The sequence below is a fragment of the Phoca vitulina genome, unplaced genomic scaffold, assembly GCF_004348235.1.
Source record: "Phoca vitulina isolate PV1807 unplaced genomic scaffold, GSC_HSeal_1.0 scaffold12, whole genome shotgun sequence".
NCBI classification, from domain to species: domain Eukaryota; kingdom Metazoa; phylum Chordata; class Mammalia; order Carnivora; family Phocidae; genus Phoca; species Phoca vitulina.
The window spans coordinates 18,604,328-18,631,096 of record NW_022589715.1 but is presented as its reverse complement, the minus strand read 5'-3'; the positions used below and the strand labels follow the sequence as shown (position 1 = coordinate 18,631,096).

General features: G+C 36.9%; 1 protein-coding gene across 5 annotated transcripts in view; it reads left to right on the top strand.

Moving 5' to 3' along the window:
* Positions 1 to 26,769, top strand: part of CTNNA2 (catenin alpha 2) — a 1,077,601-nt gene that overhangs the window by 31,984 nt on the left and 1,018,848 nt on the right. The window contains exon 1 of one of the 5 annotated variants that reach the window (XM_032410575.1): positions 8,855 to 11,451. The exons of 1 other annotated variant lie outside the window; for it this stretch is intronic. In XM_032410575.1, the coding sequence (XP_032266466.1) occupies positions 11,400 to 11,451 (52 nt within the window). In that variant the 5' untranslated portion in view covers positions 8,855 to 11,399. Of the gene's footprint in view, positions 1 to 8,854; positions 11,452 to 26,769 lie in introns of those variants that run through there. 3 more of the 5 variants (XM_032410577.1, XM_032410578.1, XM_032410579.1) reach the window with 3 other exon arrangements.

Sequence of the window (26,769 nt, the reverse complement as noted above, 5' to 3'; positions counted from 1 at the left end):
GATCCTCTCAGTAAAGCTAGGTGGCTAGTAACATCATCCCATGTTAGTGAATATTATGATGTTGTATATGCAACACTATAGCTAAGTTTCCATTATAAATTCTTGTTTAAAGTATTTAACACCAATATGAGTCTTATAGAGCATGCAGACTCAGGTGTTTTCCTAGTTCCAAATATCTACATGACATATAAACTGAGCTTCACAAAATAGCACTGTTGCAGAGACAGTATGTTAGCCCCCCTACCCAATTCTCACATTCTTATTTAACCCTTGCAGCTAGTTCTGATCATTGACTAAGTTATGTCCCATCAAGTTTGAATTGAGTGTTGTGTGCAACCTCCAGGCCCTATGTTTTTTGTTGTTGTTGTTTTTAAAGATTTTATTTATTTATTTGACAGAGAGAGACACAGCGAGAGAGGGAACACATGCAGGGGGAGTGGGAGAAGCAGGCTTCCCGAGGAGCAGGGAGCCCGATGCGGGGCTTGATCCCAGGACCCTGGGATCATGACCTGAGCCGAAGGCAGACGCTTAACGACTGAGCCACCCAGGCGCCCCAGCTCCAGGCCTTGTGTTTAGAGAGGAGAGGCATGCCTCCACTTCCTCTTTTCTGCTACCTGCAAGCTGGGTTGAGTTATGGTAAAGGGATTTAGAGCACACGATGGAAGCTCCCTATTGAAGAAGCCAGAGCAAGAAGATCGACGGAGCCTAGGTCCATGACATAAAGTAACCCTATCAAGTATGAACTGCTAACATTTCAAGTGTTACATGAGAGAGAGAAAAAAAAAATCTTGTTTAATCCCTTGCTCTGTTGACTTTTGTCAGGCAGCTGACCTGGTATCCCAACTATACCCATAACCTTAAATATCAATATGCTAAAATGTTAAAATGATGAAAACAACATTTTTCTGTACTTAGGAATGTCTTTTCTTAAAAGAAATATCAGGAGTGTTTTACTGATCCCCAGCAATTAATCTATACACCCGGGGTTAGGGATCTCCCAAGTTACTAATTCCTGATTTAGGCAAAGCAGGGAAACATGTGACTAGAAGTGCAGTACTCAAGCAGGTTTAAATTAGGCTAGGGAAATAATAATGATAGTAATAAACACAGCTAGTAATGGTAAAGCACTTAATATGTGTCAGGCACTGATATTCTAAGCCATTTGTCTATTTCTCATTTAATTCTCACAATAATTCTGTGGGACTGTTAGTATCCCATTTAAGAAAGGGGGATATGTGTAATTCAAGCACGAGAAGCTAAGTAACATGGCCAAGGTCACCCAGCTAGTTAAGGGAAGAGATGGGGTTCAACCTGGACAGGAAAGCTTAAGGCTCTCCTCTTAACTGTTTTCTTTATCATAATAAAGTTGTACTGGAGAAGTTGGGGGCAGCTTACACAGGGTTTTGTTTATCATATGTGTACAATTACTGAAATATTGCCCAGGTACATGTTTCCATTTGAATGGGACTTTTCCTTGAACTGCCCAATGTTTCCTTTAGGTCCCAAATTACAGAAAATTAAATTCTCAGGAGCTTTTAAAACCATGTCTCAGAGAGTAGTGCTCTATGACCTAAAATAACTTAGTATTGTTTCCTAGCACAGCAATGTTTCCTAGTAAGTTGTATCCAGCCTTTCTTGACTTTAGAATAGACAAGCTATCTTTTTAAAAATATTAAAAATTGTATCCAAAGTATTATTTTAGTCATACTGAATAAGCTAAAAAAAAAAAAATCACTAAATTGTACACCTGAAACTAATATTACACCATATGTTAATGAACTGGAATTTAACTAAAAATTAAAAACAACAACAAAAAAATAAACTTCCTTTTAATCTCTTTATTTACTAAATCTCTTGTGCTCATTTATCTATAGATGCTCTATCAATTCTTGTACAAATGCAAATATATTGAAAATGAATACTAAGAGTAGGGTAAATGTGTATCTCTGATTGCTGCACATTTTCTTGCTGCTGAGCAAAATGTGGTTTAGAGCAGACACATATAATAGATTAAAACCTATTAAGTGTCCCAAAGGGGTAACAGTTAAGTAAACAATTGCATATTAACTCACTGGAATGTTACTTTCCAACTTTTGTTACAAGAACTGTATACAATACTTAAACTTCTTAGCAACAACACTCCCTACATTTTTATTTATTTATCTTTTTGGAAAAGATAAAAGCTGGGCTGGCTCAACAGCAATTTGCTTACTTACTGGTTTCTTCTCAGGCAATTACTTTTGTAGGAATTTAAGGAATTTTTGAAAAGATGAAACTGACCTATTTGTGTACTGAAATGTAGTGTGTGTGTGTGTGTGTGTGTGTGTGGGTGTGGGTGTGGGTGGGTGGGTGTGTGTCTCCAGAACCAGTTCTCTAGTGTACAATTGGGGTAATAGCATGATTTTAAATATTTCTGCATAGATGAAATTCACAGAGCTTCTCTCTAGAGTGATTTATTTGATGCAACATAAAGTTATTGCTCTTGGTGACAAATTTTTCAGATTCATTATATTAATAAGTGTTTTCTCCAATATGGCTCTTCTGATAGCTAATGAGGTTGAAGCCATTAACAAGAATAATAAGTAGGGAATTCTGGTTGAAGGTAATTCCACATTGATTGCATTTATAGGGCTCTTTCAATATACATTCTTTGATAATTAATAGGGTTATTCTTCTGGATGAAGTCTTCCCAGCATTGACAATGTTTGTATAGTTGCTCTCTATATGATTTTTTGTATGCAAAATAAAGGCAGGACTCTGGCTGAAGAATTATCTACAATCTTGGCATTTATATGATTTCTCTCCAGTTTGGGTTCTTTGATGTGAAAAAAGTGAGGGTTTCAACTATTTTTCACAGTCTTTACACTTAATATGGTTTCATACAGTTGTGAATTCTCCAATGCATAATGCAATGAAATCTCTGGCTTAAGACTTCCCACATTTATTACATTCGTAGGAATTCTCTCTTATATGAGTTCTCTGATACATAATGAACATAATGTTCTGTCTGAAAGATTTTCCACAATTAGGACTTTCATAAGGTTTCTCTCTGGTAGGAGTTATCTAATGTCTCATAAGCCATGAAAAGAAGGCTTTTTCCATATTGATTATAGGTGGGCAGTTTGTCTTCAGCATGAGTTCTCCAATGTGCAAAAAAAGCAATAGAAGCAGCTAAAGTCTTTCTACATATTTCTACATTCTTTACATTCATAGTTTCCTCACCAATATGGTTTATGTGATGTTAATGTTGTGAGAACTCCAGCTACATATTCTTTACATTTATGAGGTTTTCCTTTTTATTTATATTCGTAGATGTACCAAAGGATGTACTGTGAGTAAGAGAGTTTATCACTATCATTTGTAGAGTTTATCTCCTGCTGGAGTTCTTGCAAATTGACTAAGGTGAATGTTCCAATAAAAGATTTGATTACATTTGTTACTCTTATTTTCATCACCTTGCTGATGTCCAGTGAAGTAAATTATTTAACTATTTAAACTTTTAACACATATGTCTTATTTACAGAGCAACTCCTCAAACATTAGCTGAACAGGAAGGATATGATCCCCTCGATAGTCACCATTTCCACAGATTTTCTCCTAAATAAGTACCTACTTTTGGGTGGTTGCAATTTGCCTCAAATGTCTCTCCTCATTTTCCTGATAATTGTCCATCTGGCTTTTACATTTCCAGATTCCTAATGACAGTTACTTACAAATATTTCTTACCATTTCTTCCATTTTAATATCATAGAATTATTTATCTTCAGAAATGCTATTTTTGGAAATTGATGATTTAATTTCAACTGCAGTCTCTGAATCTGACCAGGTGTCTTGGTGAATTCCTTTCTCTACCAGCCCTGGCTATTTAGCCTTTAACAACTAGAGGATTTACATTCGTTTGGAAAGTTGATGCCTTGAGGAAACTGGGTTCTTATTTTTTTCAAGCATTGTATTTTTTATGCAATCTGCTGAGCAGTGTAAAGCTGCTTTTTCTCCTCCTTGGTGTAGTTTACAACCACATAATTGAAGGTTACCCATGTCTGGAACTGGACAGTTAGTAACTCAGCTTCCGTTCCCTCTTCTTTCTTGATGGTGATTTCTTTCTTTCTTTTTTTTTTTAAATTTAATTTAATTTTATTATGTTATGTTAGTCCCCATACAGTACACTTGATGGTGATTTCTTGAGTAAGTGGAGAGACCTGAGAATGCTATACCTCCTTGCTGAGCCAGGTGCAGTTTGGCTTGGTTGCCCCCACAGTGCCTTCACTTTGACCTGCTCACATGTACATGGGCCAGCTGCTGCAGCCTTCTCCATATAACCCCCAACCCCCACTCTCAGGCACTTGGGCTGACCCATGCCCAGTACTGCCAACCTGCATAGGAATGTCTTCTATTTTATTTTATTTTATTAAGATTTTATTTATTTATTTGAGAGAGAAAGAGAGAACAAGTATGGGCAGGGGGAGCAGCAGAAGGAGAGGGAGAAGCAGGCTCCCCAATGAGCAGGGAGCTCGACTCAGGACTGGATCCCAGGACCCTGAGATCATGACCTGAGCTGAAGGCAGACGCTTAACCAACTGAGCCACCCAGGTGACCCTAGGAATGTCTTTTAAAGAAAAGACTGTTCATTCTGATGAAGATCTGCTATATACAATAAGGATTATGTCTCCATAGGTCATGTAAAATTACTAATATTTCAGAACTCAGACTACTTTTTACCTATTCATAAAGTAAGGTAAGACTAAATTCTGTCCTAATGATTTTAAACTTTTGTCTATATTTCAATTTATTAAAAAATATAAGATTAGAATATAAGGATTAGAAACCTGTTTTGGCCAGCAGAGTGTTTTTTAAAGCAATAGAACTTACATGTTTGGTGGACCTTTATTGTACAGTTCCTGTGGTTTTGTAACTACCATACCATTTTTCAAAAGTTTTTGTAAGTATGGAATATACTTCCATTAGAACTTAAAGCATTTTGTTTCTTTCTTGCTCATCTGGTCTAATTAACTTGATTTCATTGACTTAGTGACAAATGCCATGTCTTTCAGAACATCCGGGAGGTTCAGATCCCCTCAGACTTTAATATGATCGAAGATAAGAGAGTTAACATAAATGTAGTGCAAGACCATAAACCTATACTGTTTTCCTTCCCATGTATGAATGGCTTCTGAACATACTTTCTGTATAGAGTTAGGAAAGGATCTATTAACCAGCTCAGTGGCTGTGTATGTCAGGCTGTGTTCATCTGTTCTAGTAAAAATACCATGCTTGACACTGCGGCTGCAATTGGAGTTACATCTTGGTCAAGTTTGTGGTAATTTACTGTCATCTTTCAAGACCTGTATAGTTTTTGTAGAGGCCAGACTGGTGAATTAAATGGGGATATGATGGAGGTTGCCATCCCTGGATCCTTTAGATCTTTAAGTTTTACACTAATACCTGCTATTCCCCCTGTTAGCAGATACTGTTGTCCTTCCCTTCTCTAGTACTTTTATCTTAAAGGACAATGAGCCAAATTGGGAGTTCTGCTATCTGTAAAGGTGTTCTTTTCAATTAGACTTTCAGGGACCAGTAAATGACCTGCTGACTGGATGCACAGACCCAGTGGGCCCATGTGAAGCAGACTTGGGCTGCAACTCTATTTATTACCTAACTCCCATATACCCACACTCTAGTTGGGAGGGGGAGTGGGGAGTGGGGGGTTCATAATGATCTTTTGAGTCCCTAGATATCAATGTCAGTTCATACTCTGTGTCTAAAATTTCTCAAAGCATCTAGTTTCCCACTTTCTATACTGCATGATTGACTGATTCTCACCTGATCCCACTGGGAGTGCTGAAGTTTGAAAGGCTCCTCAGAGTTGCTCTATTTGAGGTAAAAGGATAAGATCTTTAGACGCCTGGATGGACTACTCACTGGGTGCAGTCTTTCCCTGGGAGAAAGGCATAACTGGCAAGGCATCCTACTTCAGTCAGAGGCAGTTTTCAGAGGACTCAGATGTAAGCCAATACACATCTCTCCTGGTATCTGGAGAAATTGAGTTTTTTGGTACTGAAAAGGGGATCTAGGCAACATACCCCAGCATCCACTCTAAAACCATAACCCAATTGTGATAGCAAAATGTTATGAAATATAAGTAAAGAAATAAGGTAGGTGAGAAGGCCCAATATCAAAATGTTCAAACATAGTCCCTGTAGTATCACCATAACATCACTGAGTGCAACATCCAGCCATCCATCCAGCCATCCATCCAGCCATCCATCCAGCCATCCATCCAGCCGTCCATCCAGCCGTCCGTCCATCCATCCATCCAGCCAGCCAGCCAGCCATCCATCCAGCCATCCATCCATCCATCCATCCAGCCATCCAGCCATCCATCCAGCCAGCCAGCCATCCAGCCATCCATCCATCCATCCATCCATCCAGCCAGCCAGCCATCCAGCCATCCAGCCATCCAGCCATCCATCCAGCCAGCCAGCCAGCCAGCCAGCCAGCCAGCCAGCCATCCATCCAGCCAGCCAGCCAGCCAGCCAGCCAGCCATCCATCCATCCAGCCATCCAGCCAGCCAGCCATCCATCCAGCCATCCATCCAGCCATCCGTCCAGCCAGCCAGCTAGCAACTCTATACCAAATACTACACATTGTGAGCAAGGTTTGGGATATTAACATTGTTTGGATCCTGACTGTTTCTGGGAACTCTGAGAAGTACTTTTAGTCCTTACAACATGAATAAAATGAAGCATATTCAGGTAAACTAATTTACCCACAGTCATTAGCCTACTAAGTGGGAAAGTGACCACTGGAACACAACTCTGCCTCTAGAGACTTCTGTGCCCTTCCTACTAAACCTACAGGCCTTTATAGAGAATATTACCATAGATTTATTGCCTAAAAAGTGGAGTACATTGGACCTGTGATAATGAGATGATTCAAGTCAATGAGGGACATTTAAATGAATAGAAATCATTACTTTAGGAAATGAGAGAAATGTAACTCGCTCTTATAGCTGTGTCTCTTTTAATATGTATCTGCAAATAGATTCTGGGTGTTGAATGGTTATGCCTGATCTGCTGTCTTATTCTTCAGTGTGTCATACTATTAATATAAAGCTTATGCTAGATTCAGCAAAGGCGGGTGGGAATTGCTTATCACTCATATGCTGGCCCTTCTTCATAAACATTAATGCCTGATGGTATATAAAACTTCGTTTTAGTGGCTGAGAATACATATTGGAAACAACATTAATAGCCTCCTAGATGTTGAAGTGTCATTTGAGGAAAACCACTCAACATTAGTTTGGACTAATTGTTGGAAATATCTCCTTTAAAACTGTTTGGGGGAGGGCATTTGGGTGGCTCAGTCGGTTAAGCACCTACCTTCGGCTCAGGTCATGATCACAGGGTCCTGGAATTGAGTCTTGTATGGGGTTCCCTGCTCAGTGGGGAGTCTGCTTCTCCCTCTGCCCCCCACCCCTCATTCGTTCTCTCACTGTCTCTCTCTCGCAAAAATAAATAAATAAAAAATCTTAGAAAAAAGACTGTTTGGGGGAAAAAGTACATATGGAGATCCTTAACATAATGAGAGGGCATATAGCTACATAATGCTAAAATCTAATTTTGTGCACTGTACTGCAGAAAAAACTGATATCAGCCCAGGGATAATTCTAGATGTTACCTTCTAGTGAGACTGACACACTTAATTATTCAGGTAGTTTTGACATACCCATTGCCAGAACCAAATAGCCCAGTGGTTCTGCATCCAACTTCTGTTAAATTGTTGAGGTTCCTATATGAATGCCTCTATAAAAAGTAAAAAATAGGTCATTAGGTCAAGAGACTCAAGTCACCTCATACAAAGCATTAGCTTGTGCTAGATATTCTATTTATCTAAATTAATCCTCTTCTCAAAACAGCCCCACAAAAATGGGGGTTTTCTTACTTCATAACTGACGAAAATGGTGATAATTCTATGGTCTTGCTTTTCTTCACCTTTCTGTTTTCTTTCTTTTTGACTTTGCCTTCATTTGTCCAGAAGAGGCATAAAACAAAATCCAAAGGGCAAATAGAAATTAAACCTATTGTTATTTACTGTCAGAGTGTTCTAAAGACCATTTAGAAATCATATCATTGCATTTGCTCATTTTAGAGATGAAAACCAAAAAAGCCAGGAGAAGCTGAGGTCCAGTGTCACCAGCTGGTTGCTAGTGTGGTAGAGGTTGGAGCAGATCTGACTGTAGTATGTTGCTCTTTGCCTTAATGCCCATTCCTTTGTGAATCTTAGTTTTGTATGCAAATTTGACTGTAGGTGACATAGTTCTTTAATCCATGGAGGTGACCAGAAAAAAACAAAACAAAACAAAACAAAAAAACTGTTCCTATCTCTTTTCTTCCTTATCAGCAAATCTCCTTTTGCTTTTTCAAAAGCAAAATGTGAAAACTGTTGCATAGGGCATACTTTGGAATATAGAGTAGGCGAGAAAACACCTAGCCGCCTGCACTCTGGGCCTTTCCCTCAGAATGGAGAGGTATTCAGGGCTAGGAGGGAAAGGGGATGGTGGAAGTGGCATCACACTAAACAATGAAAGATTTTTACTTCAAAAGCTCCCATTCATGTTGGAAGTTTCAGTAATCAATATGGGTTTATTACTATAATTTATTCTCTAATTAAAGGAAGCAATCAATCACCTCATTGAAAGAATTTTTGTTTTAGCCATTTCAACTGTTTTATTTTATTTGAATTGTTCCTGAATATATACTTTTATTCTTAAAGGCTATTACAATATTTCTTTTCATGTAAGAAACAGATTTATATCAAACCGTATTCTATGTCATGGATAGAATTCTGACTAAAGCATTGACTTTCTTACTCTTAGTACTATGTTATTTTCACTTGGCAACAGTATTTCACATTAGGTTTTGCCAAGGTCAACTAATACAATAATTACTCAGAAGAGAAGAGAAAAGCTCATACTTGAAACACAACTCACTGTGTTATCCACTGACCTTGGCTAAAGAAAAGAGTCCGTGCAGCTTCTATCAAAGTCAGAGCTCAGTAAGTAAACATGTGAAAAATTTAAATATTTCATTGGCTGTTTTCTGAATTTAATTTTTCATTGAATTTTAAGAAATTCACTTTCTCTGACACATTTTTAGTTCTATAAATTGGCCCATTACAATGTTTGCAAAGATCTCTTTTTTTTGAATCTAATTATTAAAACAAATTAGCCTCAAGTTTCAAAGAGAATAGACTAGAGCCCTTTCTTGGATTTTAATTTACCATTGCTTTTTTTTTCTGATTAAGTAGTGCATTGACTTTATATAAATAGAAGATTCTACTGACTCATCATTCATAGAACAGGTTTTAGGAGTTACTTTTCTAGCAGTAATGATAGGTGCTATAGTCTGAATGTTTGTGACCTGCCAAAATTCATATATTAAAGTACTCTAATGCCTGATGTGATGTATTAAGAGGTGGGGCCTTTGGAAGGTGACCAGGTCATGAGTGCAGAGCCCTCATGAATGGGATTAACGCCTTTATAAAAGAGGTCCCAGAGAGCTAGCTCACAGCTTCCATCATGTGAGGACACAGGGAAAAGTCAGCAGTTTGCAACTTGCAACAGGGCCCTTACCAGCCCTCTGACACCCTGCTGACACATTGCTCTCAGACTTCCAGCCTTTAAATATGTGAGAAATAAAATTCTGTTGTTTATAAGCTACCCAGTCTGTGGTATTTTCTTATAGCAGTCTGAACAGACTAAAACAATAGATTTATATTGAGCTGTCCTGATTCTCTCGTTTAATGTGTCCTGCCCCCACTGATAAGGTTTTATGCATATGCTTGGGAACTGGGCAGGGTTATAGATGAGCCCATGGCTGACAATCAGGGATTTTCTTCCATATAATTCTATCTGGTTCATAGAAGATTTGTAGAGGCAACCGTGTACCTACCCCAACTAGCACTTTTATTCACTATATCTGAAAAGTAGAAAACAGGCTGCCTTTTTGGTCTAGGGCATCTTCAAACATACGTGATGGTGATGGCTTCTTGTAGTGCTTAAATTGGAACCAGTCCATTGGTATATTCCTAGTTACATTGCAATGCACAAACTGGGCATTCAAATGATGTGTGATGAGTATGTATTTGAAGGTCTCTAGTGCTTGGAAATGATACCCTACCTACTTGCCAAAGGAAGCCAAGTACTAATATCCCTTGTTTGCTTCCATGAAAAATACTACAATGAAATGGGATTTGAAGTGAGGCAAACCTAGCTTTAAATACTGACTCCCCTAATTTTGTTAATTATGTAACCTCTGTCTGAGTTTCAGTTTTTAGATCTGGAAACTGGGGATTATGTTTATCTCATAGGTTGATTTTAAGGATTAAATTACAAAGCATTGTTGGGAAGTGTTCATTTTTGTTAGAGGCAGTCAGTGAAAGTTTTTTTGACTTACCCACTCTATACGTATATAAAATAAAATCAGAAGGAACTTCATGAGTCCCCAGATTTACCTATCTCTATCTTCTGGGTTAAGTCACCTTACGTGGATGCAATCTATCTGATTCTTAAAGCTCTACAGCCTTTTCGGCCAGACTATCCTAGAATCTAACAGCACTCAATAGTCTGGGAACTCTTCCTCATATCTAACCTAAATCTCTGCCGCTGCTGAAATTTAAGCTCATTTTTCCTTGCCCTCTCCTGGGTGGAAATACAGAATAGGTAATTTTTATGTTGATTATGTTCATGGTAATCCTGGATATATAAATTTAAATATTGACTGAATTAGTCTTGAATGTTTTTTTTCTTTATAACCTGAAATCTTTGCCTGTGGAAAGAGGTCAGGGTCTCAGGTATCCCTCTTAATTCTGATATAAGTGTTTATCTTCTTGCCACATATCGTCCTTGGTGATTATCAGTGAGAAGCACTTTGTTTCAGAAAACTGGGAACAGAATGTGATACGTGAGCTCTGAATGTTGGAATTTAAGCCAATATCTATGAGAGGTCTTGGAGAAACTAGTACCAATGCATATTTGAACATTAAATGTAATTCACTTTTAAGGTTACCTTAATTTATAAAAATGACCTGTGCTTATAATTTGCCTGTTTATTTTTAAATTCATTGCCTTTCTAATGGTCTCATTTGCGTTCTATTACTAAATTCGAACCACTTACTCCCTGGGTATGGCAGACTCTTAGGGAACATTTTAAGCCCCTGAAAAATTATGTTAAGTTCTTTAGTTCTAGCTGTCTTTCTGCCTTCAAAACAGTGGCTTTGCTTATGGTGGTATGTTCCGTATGAAGTAGTGTGGCTATAAAATCCATCATATAATTTCTTTCTTTTTACCCAAGGTTCATATGTATGCTGTGCTGTGTCTACGTAGGATTGGCTTCCTCAAATGGCATTCACACCTAGTATGTGTTATCTTACCACTGTGGTCCTAAACCTAAGTAAGTGAAAACTTTAGTTCAGTAGAATTACCTGTTTAGCTGTGCATAGGATTTTCCTGGAGAGGTTTAGGCTTAATTTTGTTTCATTTTGTTTTGAAATGTGATGCTCACTTCACAGCATTGCACATAATCTCCAGAGTGTTTATGTATCTGGATATACACATATATAAACATTCACACAGAGGAACTCCCACATTTCAGACCAGAATATAGTTATTAGCATATTCTAGTTCTGTATAGGTTTTCTCAAGAAAGTTAGATAATATTCTTGGTATGTTTAAGTAGTTTCCTAGGCTAGTAAAAGCATAGTGCACAATTAAACAGGCACATAAATTGTTGTCAATTTACCACTAGACATGGCACTACCATGCAGACTGATTTAGCCGTTTAGTAATGAGAAATGATTATATGTCCAGTTATTAATAACTTAAACAGTTTTCCTTTTATACTGATAATGTCATCTTAGTGAACTTTTTCTCATCAGATAAAGCTCCTAATAGGTATCAGAATTCAGGTTTTATATACATATTATCTATCTATGTACCAAATTATCTATCTGTGTTCATTAATTAAACATGTATTTATGGTGTATGGTAGGTTCGGTGAGGATTCATTGAAAGATGCATTATTCAAATAGTCACTGAAATATGTAATAAGTAGAAAAGATATCAAATATCAGATCACTATTATATAGGGTAGAAGGCACTCAGTTCCACATAGGTCAGAGTAACAGGAAGAACTCATTTCCTCTGTGGGGAATTGCTAAAGTTCAGACACAAAAGCTGACAAGGATTTGGGCCCAAGAAAATGGGATCATATTGGGAGACGTGCTAGCCAGAGAGCAAACTGAAAGCCAAAATTTATGACAAAAAGATGGAGAGTTTTTATAGAAAACTTGGGAACTGTTCATTTTGATTGGAACCCTGGTAATGGGGGTAAATAAAGGTGCAGCCTGACAGTGGAGGCTTTGAATGTCATGAGAAGGAGAAAATTAGATTCAATTGTAGATCCTTTATTTAGCATGTTAGATGCATTTAATAGATGCCTATGTTCGTCACCCCCACTCTTACTGTCTCCTCCCAACTCCACGTCTCTCTTTGGACAACTTTAGATTGTTTGTTTCTCAAAGGTTTAATCCTTGGTTTTCGTATACTCAGTGACTATTATTGTCGATGCTGAAATGGATTTTGATGAATGAATGTTGAATAATTAAGACTGAACTTGACTCTGTAGGTAGTAGGGAGGTAGCTCATATTTTAGGGTAGTACTTGGGAAGCTACACTTTGGGAAATTATACCTGGCATTATTGTGTGAGAAGAAACATTGAGAAGAACTGATCTTGGAGTTAGAATGTCAGAGATTTTTCCCTAGCATATGTCATTGATTTCTACATCTGACTTTATGCTAATCTACCGGAAACTTGTCAATCTAACTGACTTCTTGGCCTTACTCTGAGATTATGATTTGGAGGGTGTGGGGTAGTGCCAACAATCTGGATTTTGATTGTGACATTTTGCCAGGTCTGGGAACCATTGATGTAAGTGAAATACAGTGAGAGCCTGGCTTCAAGGGAGGCATTCAGGAAATGTTACAGAGATATAGTTGAGTAAACTTGGGAACAAATTCTTTTCTTAATAGTAGGGAAGAATCAAAGCTGACACCAGGCTTTCAAGCCCGATGCTGAGAGGATGGAGATGCCATCATGAAGTAGTGATCTTTAATGGTTGTTGACAGAGATGATTAATTGCACTTTGGATGGATGGAGGGGGTGGGTAGGAGGACATGCAGCGTCTCAGTCCAGCAGAGGATTCCAAGGTTGTTTGGAGAGAGGGAAGCACAGAACTGGGAATAAAAAGTTTAAAGTTGGTTATTATAAAAGAGAATATAATAATAGTGGTTGTGATGATGATGAAAATAAATAACACTAATCGTTGCAAAAAAACCCTACCATTTATGTGTCAGTCCACTGCTAAAACATTTACATACAATATCTCATGTCATTCTTACAAAAACCCTGGGAGATCTCCAATTTGCAGGAAAAAAAGAAGTGGGACTCTGAGAAGTTAGTTTGCTAGTGATCGAACAACTAGTGAATGTGTGGTATGTATATTTTGATGACTCGTGTCTGTCTCACTGTTTCAAGAAAACTTTTGTGCCTTGGGACAAAACAGTAGATCGAGATCAGCTACAGAATTTACTTTATTGAACGAGAAAATGACAACTTGGAGAAAGTGGCATTTTTAACAGTATCAAATGCTTCAGAGAAGTACATTTGTATCAGAACTTGGGAAAATATACTGGCTTTGGCAATTTGGAGGTCATTAGCAAACTCTGAGGTTAAAATTTCAGTGAAATGGAGATGAAAGAAGACAAATTACTAGTTTAGAAGTGTATCCTCAGAGACCATGAGAGGTTGAATGTAGCAGCTTTATTAGCAGTTTGGTGGTTATGGAAAAGTATGAAGAGGGACCCATTTGTGAATCTTCAGGGTGAAAATGTCTACACACTTTTAAAGCATAGAAATAGACTTGGAAGAATCTGGTTGTTACATAACTGTAAAAGTGTCATCAAACTTGGCTTTAATTCAGGTTGCTGGCTTCTAAGGTAGGGAAAACAATTGGAAAATGTGGGAAGTGTGGATGGTTGGATGAATAATGATGTGACTTTGTCTCTTTTATACTCTTGCTATTAGGGAGAAAAAGAGGATGGATATTGGAAAGACAAAACACAATAGATCTCTTAAGCCTCCCAATTCAAGAGAATAGAGTGTGAATATGGTAGAAAAAGAATAGTAAGCACAAAATGATCAAAGAATCACAGACATAAACTGAACTGTGACTATATCCCAGAAGTGCCTTCACTAGGAGGAAATGAAAACAATGAGCTATTTACTCAACCTCAGGGCTGGACATTCATGGAGAAGCATCCCAAACTTCACCTCCTTGTATTTTGTTCCAAATTTTCATTATTTTAATACTACCTTTTCATTTCTAATTGGGATCTAATTAACATACCATAAAATTAATCCTTTAGGGGCGCCTGGCTGGCTCAGTCAGAAGAGCGTGTGACTCTTGTTCTCAGGGCTATGAGTTTGAGCCCCATGTTGGGTGTAGAGATTATTTAAAACATTTTTTTTTTAATCTTAAAAAATAAAATAAAATTCACACTTTAAAAATATACAACATATAGTAGTTTTTAGAGCATTTGCAAAGTTGTGGAACCATACTACTAACTAAATTCAGAAGATTTTCCTAAACTCTCAGAGACCCCATAGTCATAAGTCGTTACTCCCCATTCCTAATTCCAGCCAGCCCCCAGTATCTACAGTGTTTCTACAGACTTGCCTATTCTGTTCATTTTATGTAATTATACAATATTTGACCTTTCATGTCTGATTTCTTTCCCTTATCATAGTGTTTCTGAGACTCATCCATGTTGTAGCATTTATCAGCACTTCATTTCTTTTTATGGTTTAGGAATACTCTATTATATGGACATACCACACTTTATTTATCCTTTCATCAGTTGATGGACATTTGGGGTGTTTCCGCTTCTTGGTTATTGTGAATAATGCTCCTTATGAACATTAGTGTGTGTGTGTGTTTTGTAAACATACGCTTTCATTTTTCTTGGGTATATATCTAAGAGTGTAATTTTGGTCATATGCTAATTTTATGTTTAACTTTTTGAACAACTGCCAACTCACTTTCTAAAGTGAGTACCATTTTATATTCCCTCTGCCCGTGTATGCAGGTTCGAATTTTCAAATCCTTGCTTACACCTGTTATTTTCCATCTTTGTGAACATAGCCGTCCTGGTGGTGTGAAGAGGTATCTCATTGTGGTTTTGATTTGCATTTCCCTACTGATCAGTCATATTGGGCATCTTGTACTTTTCATGTACTTATTAGCTCTTGTATGCTTTCTTTAGAGAAATGTCTATTTAAATCCTTTGTCCATTTTAAATCAAGTATTTGTGTTTTTATTATTGAGTCATAATTATACTTTATTGTCAATATTAGACCCCTATCAGATATATGTTGTGCAAATTTTTCCTTCCATTCTGTGGATTGTCTTTACTTCTTAATGGTGTCCTTTGAAGCACACTTTTTAAAAAAATTTTGATAAAGTCAGATTTATCTATTTTTAATTTGGGTTGCTTGCCCTTTTGGTGTCATAACTAAAAAGCAATTGCCTTATTCAGAATCACAGAGATTTACATCTATTTTTCCTTCCAAGAGTTTTATAGTTTTAATATTTATATTTAAGTCTTTGATCTATTTTTAGTTAATTTTTGTATGTGGTGTGAGTTAGGGGTTCAACTGCATTCTTTTGCATGTGGATATCTGGTTGTTTTAGTATTATTTGTCTCCTAAAGTTAATTGACCTAAAGGGTAAGGGTTATTTCTGGACTCTTAATTCTATTTCATTAATCTATCTATTTATCCTTATGCCATTACCACACTGTTTTGATTACAGTAACTTTATAGTAGCTTTGAAATAATATTACTATTTAATATTAACCACCATAACATTTATGATTGCCAATCTAAAGTTTGTGTTTTTAAATAGTATTATAATCAGGTAGGATCATTTGCTAGTTTATGTTCTTAGTCACCCAGGCTGAAAGGTTGATTTTTTAGCCTCTCTGTGGCTGAAAGATTGATAGGACTTTTGCAGCTCCTAAATTCTGTGAATGGGGACAAAGGAAAAGAACCTAACTGGAGACTATCAGTCTGAACAAAAATTGATGGCTATGGTCATAGAAATTCTAGAAAAAAATAAAACATTAGCATTTGAGGTCTACAGTTTGAATATGATTTATTGCTAATTGTACTATAAAATTTAATTTAACCTTGGCATTTATGGGTTTCCTTTTGGAAACACATATGTAGCATGAGAAGAAAAGCTTTGAATATGTATATATAGTATTTATATATGTATGCTACACTCATGCACTTATGCATATGTGAGACTTACTGTTGAGCACAATGATATCACTTTACTTTTTATTAATTTGGAAAAGTACATAAATTGGAGTTACATGTTAAAGAAGCTGGAATCCTTGTTTGATGCTAAAATTGTGTGTGACGGGGTGGGGAATGAGAATATTAATGAACTTATTTTCTAAGACATTGCTCTTTTCTAAGATATGAATGTGATTAACAAAAATATACAAACACCCTATGCATTCATGCACCAAGAATGTGTTTATTCATGGTATAGTACATTGGATATGATGGGTGAAATGCAAATCCAGCTGACCTAATCAGGTATGTGATTCATTATATTTTGCAGATACTGTTTTGTTACACATTTGGAAAAAAAAAAACCCGGTGTAATAATAAGGATTGATGCATTCTTTCCTTCTGTCAATGTTGTTTTTCTCTTCTGAGTGTCATAAACACACACACACACACACACACACACACATTTGTATGAAAAATATATTCATTATTCTCTATAATTTATGGTGGGATTCAGAGTTGTTCGGTCTGGATGGAAACCCACCCACCAAGCTCTAGGTAATAACATGCCTTTGTTTCCTTAGGACAAAAAGTGATTTTTTTTTTTAATAAAAGTTGTATTGTACATGTAACTATCAAGACCATACACTACATTAATTGGTTCAGTTTCAAATATATTGGGTAGGGAAAGGTATATTTATAGTGCTCAGATTGCATCTTTTTTCTCAACATCATTGTTGGTCTCCAATGGGTTGTGGTCTATAAATCCATGAGTATGGGGCAGGACAGGGTTCATATTTGGTCAAAATGATCTTATTTTACTCTATGAGGAAAATAGCATATAAAATTCAGTACTAATGATGCAAATAGTTATTTTCACATATAGTTTATGAATTTCTTTTTTAAAACCCTGTGCAAAATGTGGACAAGCTTTTGAATCACATATTGTTCTTTAAGCCAACTCATAATTATGCTATGTGGAACTCAGCAAGTATACTGGTGCAGCATGTACTTAGTTTTCATTAATTTGGAAATTGCGTGAATTGCTAAATTATACATTGGTAATGCAAAGTAATCATATGAGATGCAATCACAAGCTAGACTGAATGGCATGTTTCTGCTCCCAGATTACAGTGTTTTTTGACCTTGGGCATGGTCAGTGCTCTTTTCCCTCATCATAATGGAAGCCACCTCCAAGAGGCCTTTCTGGAGCCAGTCTGACCAGAATGCACCAAAGGGGTGGTGCAAGAAGCATTTCTTTCCCTCTATCCCAGTTTGGTTCTGCCATATGTAGACTTATGTATGTATCACCTATTTGTATCATTACTCAAAATAGGAATGCAGCTATTGTTGTTATAAGGAGGTGATAAAAAGTGAATGCTGAGCCAATGTTGAAAAAAAAGTCCTATTAAATTTCATTTTATTGATTTTATTATGGAATCTTGAAGATTCAATAATTTTTAAAAAATAAATGCCAGAAGGAAACTTAGGTCCCAACTCTGTGTGCTACTTAATATTCCATAATATAGCTTAGTAGAAGACAGTCTCCAAAGGGTGAACTAATAATAGTTAGGCACTGATAACTGACACTTTTTAATAGAGGTTCTTTAGGAGACAGACAGAATATTTTAAGCTGGGAGAGGTGAAGATGACTGAATTTTCTTTTTAGATGAAGGAGCATACGCATTCTTAGCCTATTTTAGAAACCCTACTCTGTGGACCATGCATATTTACATTGATTTTCATGGGACAAAAGTGAAATTAATTTACACCTCACTACAGTAGTCTGTAACACCTTTGTACTGCACATTAAAGTTTTTAAAATGGTGAGCTCACACTTTGTTTTCAAGTGTGCCTAAAGTCATCTTAATATGTGGGGCAAAGAGTAGGAAGAATGGCCTGTCACTGCTTCTCTGTTCCTTAGTACAAATCCTGGATTTTTTTTTTCTCTTTTGTTCTGGAGTTCAAGCATCACGCTAGTGATATTAACAGCTATTAATTTGTACATCCTTCCATCTCTTCACGTATTTATTTCAGTTGAACTATTTCAATCAAGCACTATTTTATTTACTTGTTTTTTGTTTATTTTTTGTCTCTCCCAGTAAAACAGTCAACTTTCTAAGGGCAGGGACTTACTGCGATCGTAAAGGACCTGGCAGACCATACTAAAATGTAAACCTTCATCTGTGGGCAGTGGGGGAGAGCAAAGATTTAAGGGGGGGAATGACCTTGTTAGATTTATTTTAGTTTAAATACAGCTTAAGTTTGGAGAAGGATTTTGGTGGTCTGGCGGTGAGGACGTGTTCAGAGGCAGGGAGAGGACTTAGAAAGCTTAAGAGATAAGAGATGATGATGGCCTGATTGCAGATATTGGTGGTAGGTTGGAAAATCATGAAAGAATTTAAGCAATAGTAAGAAGGTGGAACCCATGGGATTTGGTGCTTGACTGATAATATGTGTTGAGCGAGAGGAAGAGTCCAGGATCATCGTCAGATTTCTTTTTGTGCAACTGGTAGAGTCTTGCATGAGGAGAAATAAGTAACTTTTTATAAAATTCAGTGAGTTCAATTAGGAGTTTATTTTGTGTAAAGTACCTGAAGGTGGTCAAGAAGAAATATCCAGTAGATTGTTGGAGATAGGAATCTAGAACTCAGAGGAGAGATCTCTGTGCTGGGAATAATAGAGTTTGTTTATCAACACAGAAATGGCTATTTAAGCCATACTTAAGGAGATTTTCTGGGAAAAAATATAAAGAGAAGAATAGAGGATCTAGGGTAGAGCCCTGAGAATTGTTGACATTTATGGAATACACAGATGAAATAGAGCCAGGAAGACAAAATGAGGAGCAGCCAGAGAGGTAGGCAGAGAACCAGGCAAGTGGGGTGCCATGAGGAAGAACATTTCGGGAAGTTTGTGGCCAACGCCATGAAGTGATGTGGAGGAAGAATGGAGGAAGAGAAATCTCTTAGGCACTTATCAAAAGCATTTATCAGGGGCACCTGGTTGGCTTAGTCGCTTGGGCCTCCGACTCTTGATTTCTGCTCGGGTCATGATCTCAGGGTCATGAGATCGAGCCCCACCTCTGGCTCAGCACTCAGTGTGGAGTCTGCTACTCCCTCTCCCTCTGCTCCTTGCCCCCCGCACCCCCCCCCCGCGCTCTCTCAAATAAATAAATAAATGAATCTTAAAATCCTAAAAAAAAAAAAAAAAAGCATTTATCAGGGGCCTATTGTGTGAGTGTGGTCTTCAGACGGTCCCAGTTAATGCTAGCCACAAGTTTTCAAAATAGTTAATAAAAACAAAAAACAAAAATAACAACCACAGTTTATTCCTGACAACCCAATGCAGGTTGTGCCTTCTGACCATTTTGCCTTTTAAAATTTGAAGCCGCAAAGACGTTTCTTTGTAGGGGGGAGAAAAAGCTAAGTAAAGGACTATCTTTTCTTTATTCAGGTCCAAATACATAATTCACAGGAATTTTTTTTTTTCCTATGAAGAATAATTTCATTAAGAGAAAAATGAAAATTTTTATAATGTTGCCAACCAAAATGGTTCTCCATTTTATTTTCAGGGAAGCCAAATCTGCTGTATGTTGAAATTTTAGCTTGATACACAGAGACTCGAAAGATGAAATGCAGACACACCTAAATGATTTATATTACTTTCTTGATGTTGACTGTGTATGTAGACAGGTGGACAGCCGTATGAGATATTTATGGTTATTTGGATGAAAGAAAATATAAAATGTTGCATAAAATGATGAGAGAATATAACTGGAAAAACTGTAGGAGAAAATGGAAATCTAATAATCTTAGTATTATTTTTTCTCTTTAGTGTACAATTGATACCTCTCCACTATGATAAAATGGAATACTTTTAGGTTACATTGTATTTGGGAATTGAATTCTACTTTACCTTTTTGCCATTAGAATTCCTTCTGTACATCAAGTTCCAACTAAAATATGATATGTTAAAAACAAAAACAGCATCTTTATGATTTGCTGTAGTCAGGTGAAACACATGATAAAATGTCAAATGCTAAACGTTGAAATTTAAATGAAAAGAAGATATTAGGCCCCCAAAATACACAGCTGGTTAAGCATATAGAAAAGGTATAACAAATCAATAAAGTAGATACTTTTAAAGTATAATTGAGGGAGAAAATTATTCTTTTTTATAGATGAGAAAACTGAATTGGAAGAAGGAAATTTATTTGACTAAAGTAGTTTGGCAAGTAATTCAAATAGCTTTGAGATTGCATGAGGCCAATTTCATGAAGTCCTGCCTCTCTCCTCCTCCTCCTCCTTTTTCTTCTTCTTCTTCGTTTTTTTTTAGTTATCATTTGTAATCCATTCTCTTTGCCAAATGGATTTCATCTTTTTTTTTTTTTTCCTAAAAGGTAGACTTTTCCTTGGTTTTTAAAATAAACCTTAATCTGGCACTTCTCATGATTAAATGAGACCAAAGCAGGCTAGTCTATTTGACTTTCTCTGAAAGGCCTTTCCGTTTCCCATTTTATGCCATTGCTCAATCAGGAAGGCCTCTCTACCTGGAGTTCCTTCCCCTTATTATTTTTAGCTGCCTGGAAAGGTAAGGACCAACTCAAATGTTATTGCCCTTTACAGCTTTCACCTTTCAATCCAGTCAGAAGGAGTTAAACCTTCTTCTTTTCTGGCTTCATGATTCCCCCTTCCCAGTCAAGTAGAGGCAGAAATGTTGGGTGAATTCCTTAGAGCTGCAGCCTGAGGCTGGGTGGCCATTGCTTATGGGAAGGCCACAGAAGGTGGAGCCAAGGGATGTATTTGATAATACAGCATCCTGGGAAGAAGCCAAAATCAGGCAATGACTCAACAGCTCTGAATGGTTAAGCTTTGAGGGCCAGTACAAACTGGAAACTGCAGTCAGAATAGAATAAATGGTTTGAAATTGAGAAGAGAGATGACACCATCTTCACCAGAGAAGATGGAACTATTCTTAGAAGATATCTGCAGACTTGGAGGGGCAGAAGGTAGGCACTAAAGACCTTGACCTCAGAGTGGACACCAGATCTTTTTTTCAGACATCCTAATACTGTACTAGTTCATTTATATACAGTGGGTTTTTAAATTCTTATCTCACCTGGTAAATTGTGTATGTCTTTATAGTCATGTTTTTGTTATAATCTTCTTTATAACCATTCCTCACGTAGTATAATGTCTGGCACATCATAAGTGCTAAATAAATATTTGTTTCATTTATTAAATAAATGTTAAACCCATCTTGTATTTAAGTATGACATACTGACATTTCTAATTTTATAATTTTTATTTAAAATTTAATCATTTATTTTTATTCATTTATTTTTAAAAATTAACTACTTACTGGGTCTTGGGAATTATACAGAAAGCAAAATTACTGTGTTTCATCTCAGGAAGAGAAGGCAAACAATAAATAGTTACCACATTAGGTACAGTGATAGGTTTATGCATAATGCACTATGGGAACCCTTATGAGAGTAGCTATACTCTCAGGGAGAGGTTAAAGAGTCCATTTTAGCTGAGTGCAAGAATGAGAAGGGGTCTGCCGGGAAAGTCATGGGGTACAAATGCCAGTGAATGGGGTGGGATGGGGAGGGGACGGTTCAGGAGGTTAATGTACTGGAGATTGAGAGAAAGTAGGAGACCACAAAGGCAGAGAGGGGTCAGATCATGAAAGCATGCTATACCAAAGAATTTGAATTTTATTCTTTGTCTTAAGAAGCGCAGAAGGATTTATGAAGGGGTTCTAAGTGCATTTCTTTGTTCTTCACTGCTTTATCTTCCACCTAAGTTTTGATATGTCATCTGACAGGTGCTTCTAGGAATGTATTAGGTCTTAACACGTTAAACCATCCAGGAATTAATGGAGGACTTGAAACCACTGCCATAAATGTAGTCACCAAAGTCAGTTAATGGTTGTGTCTGCACTGGAAACTGCATTTCTCTATTTAATAACTCCTTTATCAAATTTAAATTCTGTATCAGTTAGGCTTAAGCAACATATGCAGGCTTTTTTTTTTTTAATCTATTGAGATCAAAATAAAACATCATAATTTTTCTGATGCCAAAGCTCTTTTGGAGTTGAATGTATTGATATTTATTGTGGGGATACCTAAGCTGTAAATTCTAAAAACACATTTTATTACTTTCCAAATTAACTCAGATAAGCTAAATTGTGACCATGGTTTATAATGACTGGTTAAATTGCAGTAATGTCCACTTAAACACAGTAAATTGAAATTGTTATGTACGGTCCTCACATTCTAACAACATTGTCTTATAATACTTAGAGAATTCATTTTGTACCTTGACTCCTAAATGTGTTGAGCCAGGACTTTCATGTGATGGGTAAAATTATATTCACATGTGCCAATGATAGTACTTTTTATAATTAAGGACAAAACTTCAGGGTTTTTACAGTAATCATTTAAAGAAATTTAAAGAAAGGTAGACTTAACTTCAACATTCATTGATATTCTACTGATTTTATTCTTCAGAAATTTTTAGTGAGCTAGAATTTTATAAGAAACCTTGATGCATTTGTTTAAACTATAGCAGGTGCCCGTCTAAATAACCCAGAGCCAATAGATGGTTGTCTGTCCTAACCTATTATTTCTGAAAGGTCTTCAGGAACGTAACTCCATCACTCTCTTGAGTGGATTAGTTCAATGCTTTATTCCGCTGGTAGTCCATTTCATTCTGATGAGATAACATATATCTCTTAAGTATCATTTGGGCAAGGTCTTAATATCACAGTCATGTTTAGCTGGTGCCCAGAAATAATTATTCCTTTACCTGTTTGGGATATATGATGAGTTACTCTTGTAACTTTGTAAACATGGAAACAAATTTCTTACAAATAATTGCTGTTTAAAAAGTATATCATCCAATTTGGATAATGGAATTAAGAATCTGTGGATGAAACTTGGTGATTATAACCTGTCAGCATAGGAGAATATGACAGTACTTGTAGATCACACTGGGAATACCTGAGGCTAGATGCAGAATTCAAACCACTTTTGTAAATTGGAAAAGAGATGAGAAATTTTGACAGTAAATTTCACTGGGAGCATGTTCGGGGAAGTACACTTCAGAATAATAATTAGCTATAAATTTTTAAAATGAGAATGACTCACTATACATTTAATAAGTGAAAAAAGATCTAGAGATAATAGTGGACTAAAATTGAACACGAATTAGTCAACTCTTTTACATAAAATGTGTTGATTAATGCTGTGCAGAGTTACAAAGAAAATGAAACAGAATATAATGTTGCCTTCAGGAGACCAATGAACTAATGAAGGAAAAATATACATATAAAAGATCCAAACTCTAAAGTATGCATGTTGTTCTCATTCGTATTCAGAAGTAGTTTTGCCTTCTGTTGAGTGTCTGTGTGACCAGTTGAAAGGACCAAATGTTAAATGATTTTGCACTATTTTATTTCAGCACTGATAACAAACTAGTTCACTTTCTTCTGAGCTATTTCCTTGATGTATAGCCTGGGAAAATGTGGGTCATTAAATCATTACGGGCACTTGACTCTAGAGGATTATGCTCCATAATATACTCCTTGGTTTTTTGGCTTAAATTATTTCAACATTTTAAAAGGAATTGTACCTGATCTTTATTTCTCTTTGGGAGTGGTCAATAATAGATGTCTCACCTTGGAAATTATATCTATCATTCTTGTATTCACGCAGGCTTTAAACTTTTCATTTGTGTTTGGTTCCTCCCCAGCCCCACTCCTTCAGTGCGCTACATAGAATTTTAATTTCAGAACTGGAAAAGGAGCTTAGAGGTCATGCAGTTCAATTATCTTCTGAGATATGAATCCTCTTTACAAGATCTCTGATAAATATCCAGATTGTATTTCTAATACCTGGAATGACAGATAACTTTCTAAGGCCTTTCAACTCTTCCTTCCTGATATTTTATCTACACTCTCCCCCCGCCCTTTTTTTTTTGGCCTCTTATCTTTTAACCTGGTTTTTATCATTATCATGCCTGGATGTCTGCAAATAGCCTCCTAACTGATCTTTCTCCTCCAATTTTTCTTTCCTAGAATATCTTTACACCACTGTCTGAATAAAATTCCTAAAACACTTTGATCATATTGCTACCTGACTCAGAAAACCTTCAGTAATTTCCTGTAGCCTTCAGGATAAAGTCAGAACTCATTAACTTGAAATAATCCGGCCTCGACATACATTTCTGGGTTAAACTTCACCTTTTTCAGCTTCCCTGCCCACCCTTTGAGCTTAGTTGGTCTACTCATATTGAAATTATATTGTGCTTGTTTCACTGCTGTTGCTAATGCTGTTCCCCTACATCTTCCTCTTTCACTACTACCTGCTTATTTCAGTGCTACTCACATTTTAAGACCCAGTCAGCCTTCTGTTTGGTAACTCACTCCAGACCCCAGCCAGCACCACGCTGGGACGTTTCCTTTTCTGAACTCCTGGGATGCCCATTTTCAGCCTCACTCATTCAGTGCTTAGTGATGAACTAACTTGTGACAGTTATCATAGTGTTATACTGAACTGTAATTTATCTTTTGTATCGATGTTTACTTTTTTCATGTTTTTAAACTTGGCTTTTTACCAGGTTTATGACGTGGTGTAGAGCAGATGGTTTTCAAACCGTATTCCACCGAAATTTAGGTATTCCCCAAAATAGGACTGGGGGAAGGTGAGGGAGCGGCCCTGGACTTGGGGTTTCCCACTTGTGTCAAGCAGAACATCTCTGTTTCAGTGTGCGTTTTATACCAAACTACTGCCTTTGATTACTTTTGAGAAAAGCATTGAAACTAATGATGTTTGAAAAATATGAACGGGGGCGCCTGGGTGGCTCAGTTGGTTAAGCAACTGCCTTCAGCTTAGGTCATGATCTCAGGGTCCTGGGATCGAGCCCCACATCGGGCTCCCTGCTCCGCGGGAAGCCTGCTTCCCCCTTTCCCATTCCCCCTGCTTGTGTTCCCTCTCTCACTGTCTCTTTCTCTCTGTCAAATAAATATATAAAATCTTTAAAAAAAAAAAAATATGAATGTGGAGGACAGGCATCCAGACTTGGCATAGACCGGCATGTATGTCCAATTTTAACTCCTTCCTGTTCTCTGCTTTAGCTTCCCCATTTAAAAAATTGTAATGTCAGTATGTATGACCTTACATCCATCCCTTACAGTGTAAACATCTCTGATGCTAAGAAAATTATCTTTATGAAAATAGAGTGACATTTTATTTTTTTTTAATGTTTAAAAAAATGTGTATTTTTGTATTATGTAAGAAAAGGTATACTGTAATGTGTAAAAAATGTGTAAAAGATGTATTTATTTAGACAGTTCTATTATGAATTTGCTTACAGTTTTTGGTTGCTGTTATGGCCAGAATGTTTCACATATGGCACATCAATTACATGGTAATTAAATATGAAAAAGGCAAATTACATTTCACTCTTTCCTCTTGATCAGAACATTATATGTGGCATTTGTTTGTCTTTTGCTCCTTTATACCACTAGCAAATTCTTCATTAGCATCAGACCAGAAATCTATGTAAACTTTTTATTTATTTATTTTAGACTTTTTATTTGTTTTTATGAGAGAGAGAGAGAAAGAGCGAGCACGAGCAGGGAGAGGGGCAGAGGGAGAAACAGATCCCTGCTGATCAGGGAGCCCGATGCTGGACTCGATCCCGGAATCCTGGGATCATGACCTGAGCCGAAGGCAGACGCTTAACTGACTGAGCCACCCAGGCGCCCCAGAAATCTATGTAAACTTTAAAACACCGAGGACATCATCTTCAGAGCCACAGAATCTAAAAACAACATGGCCATTGGGTGTACAAGCAGCTTAAGAATTATGAAGGCTGGATCCGTGTAAACCATTGGAATGCCATTCCTTAGATCAAACTTTTTTTCATCTCTCCCTTGCAAAGGAAGAGGTTACCATGAAGATAGGTAACGTGTGTGTTACTGCTATGTGTAACCACACAAAAGACTTTATGCTCATTTTACTTGTGCTTAACCTCATACCTACAAGTATGTAAGGACACCAATAGTTGGCACCACCAGAATATTCAGTTTGAAAAGTGGAAGAATATAAAGCCCAATGTATACCTAGTCTGAGATCTGCCGGGGAATTACAACTTAAATCCAGTTGTAGCCATAGTGAAACAGACCAAAGCCTGCCGTCCACAGCAGGTGTTGACAGTGTGTCAGTCAGCAGGTTTCAACCACAAACCAAAGTCTGCAGACCGGACTAAGTTTTCCAAGGGATTAAACATGGAATCAAGATTTTTATAATTCCTGTTTTAAGTGTCTATTTTAAGAAACAAAAC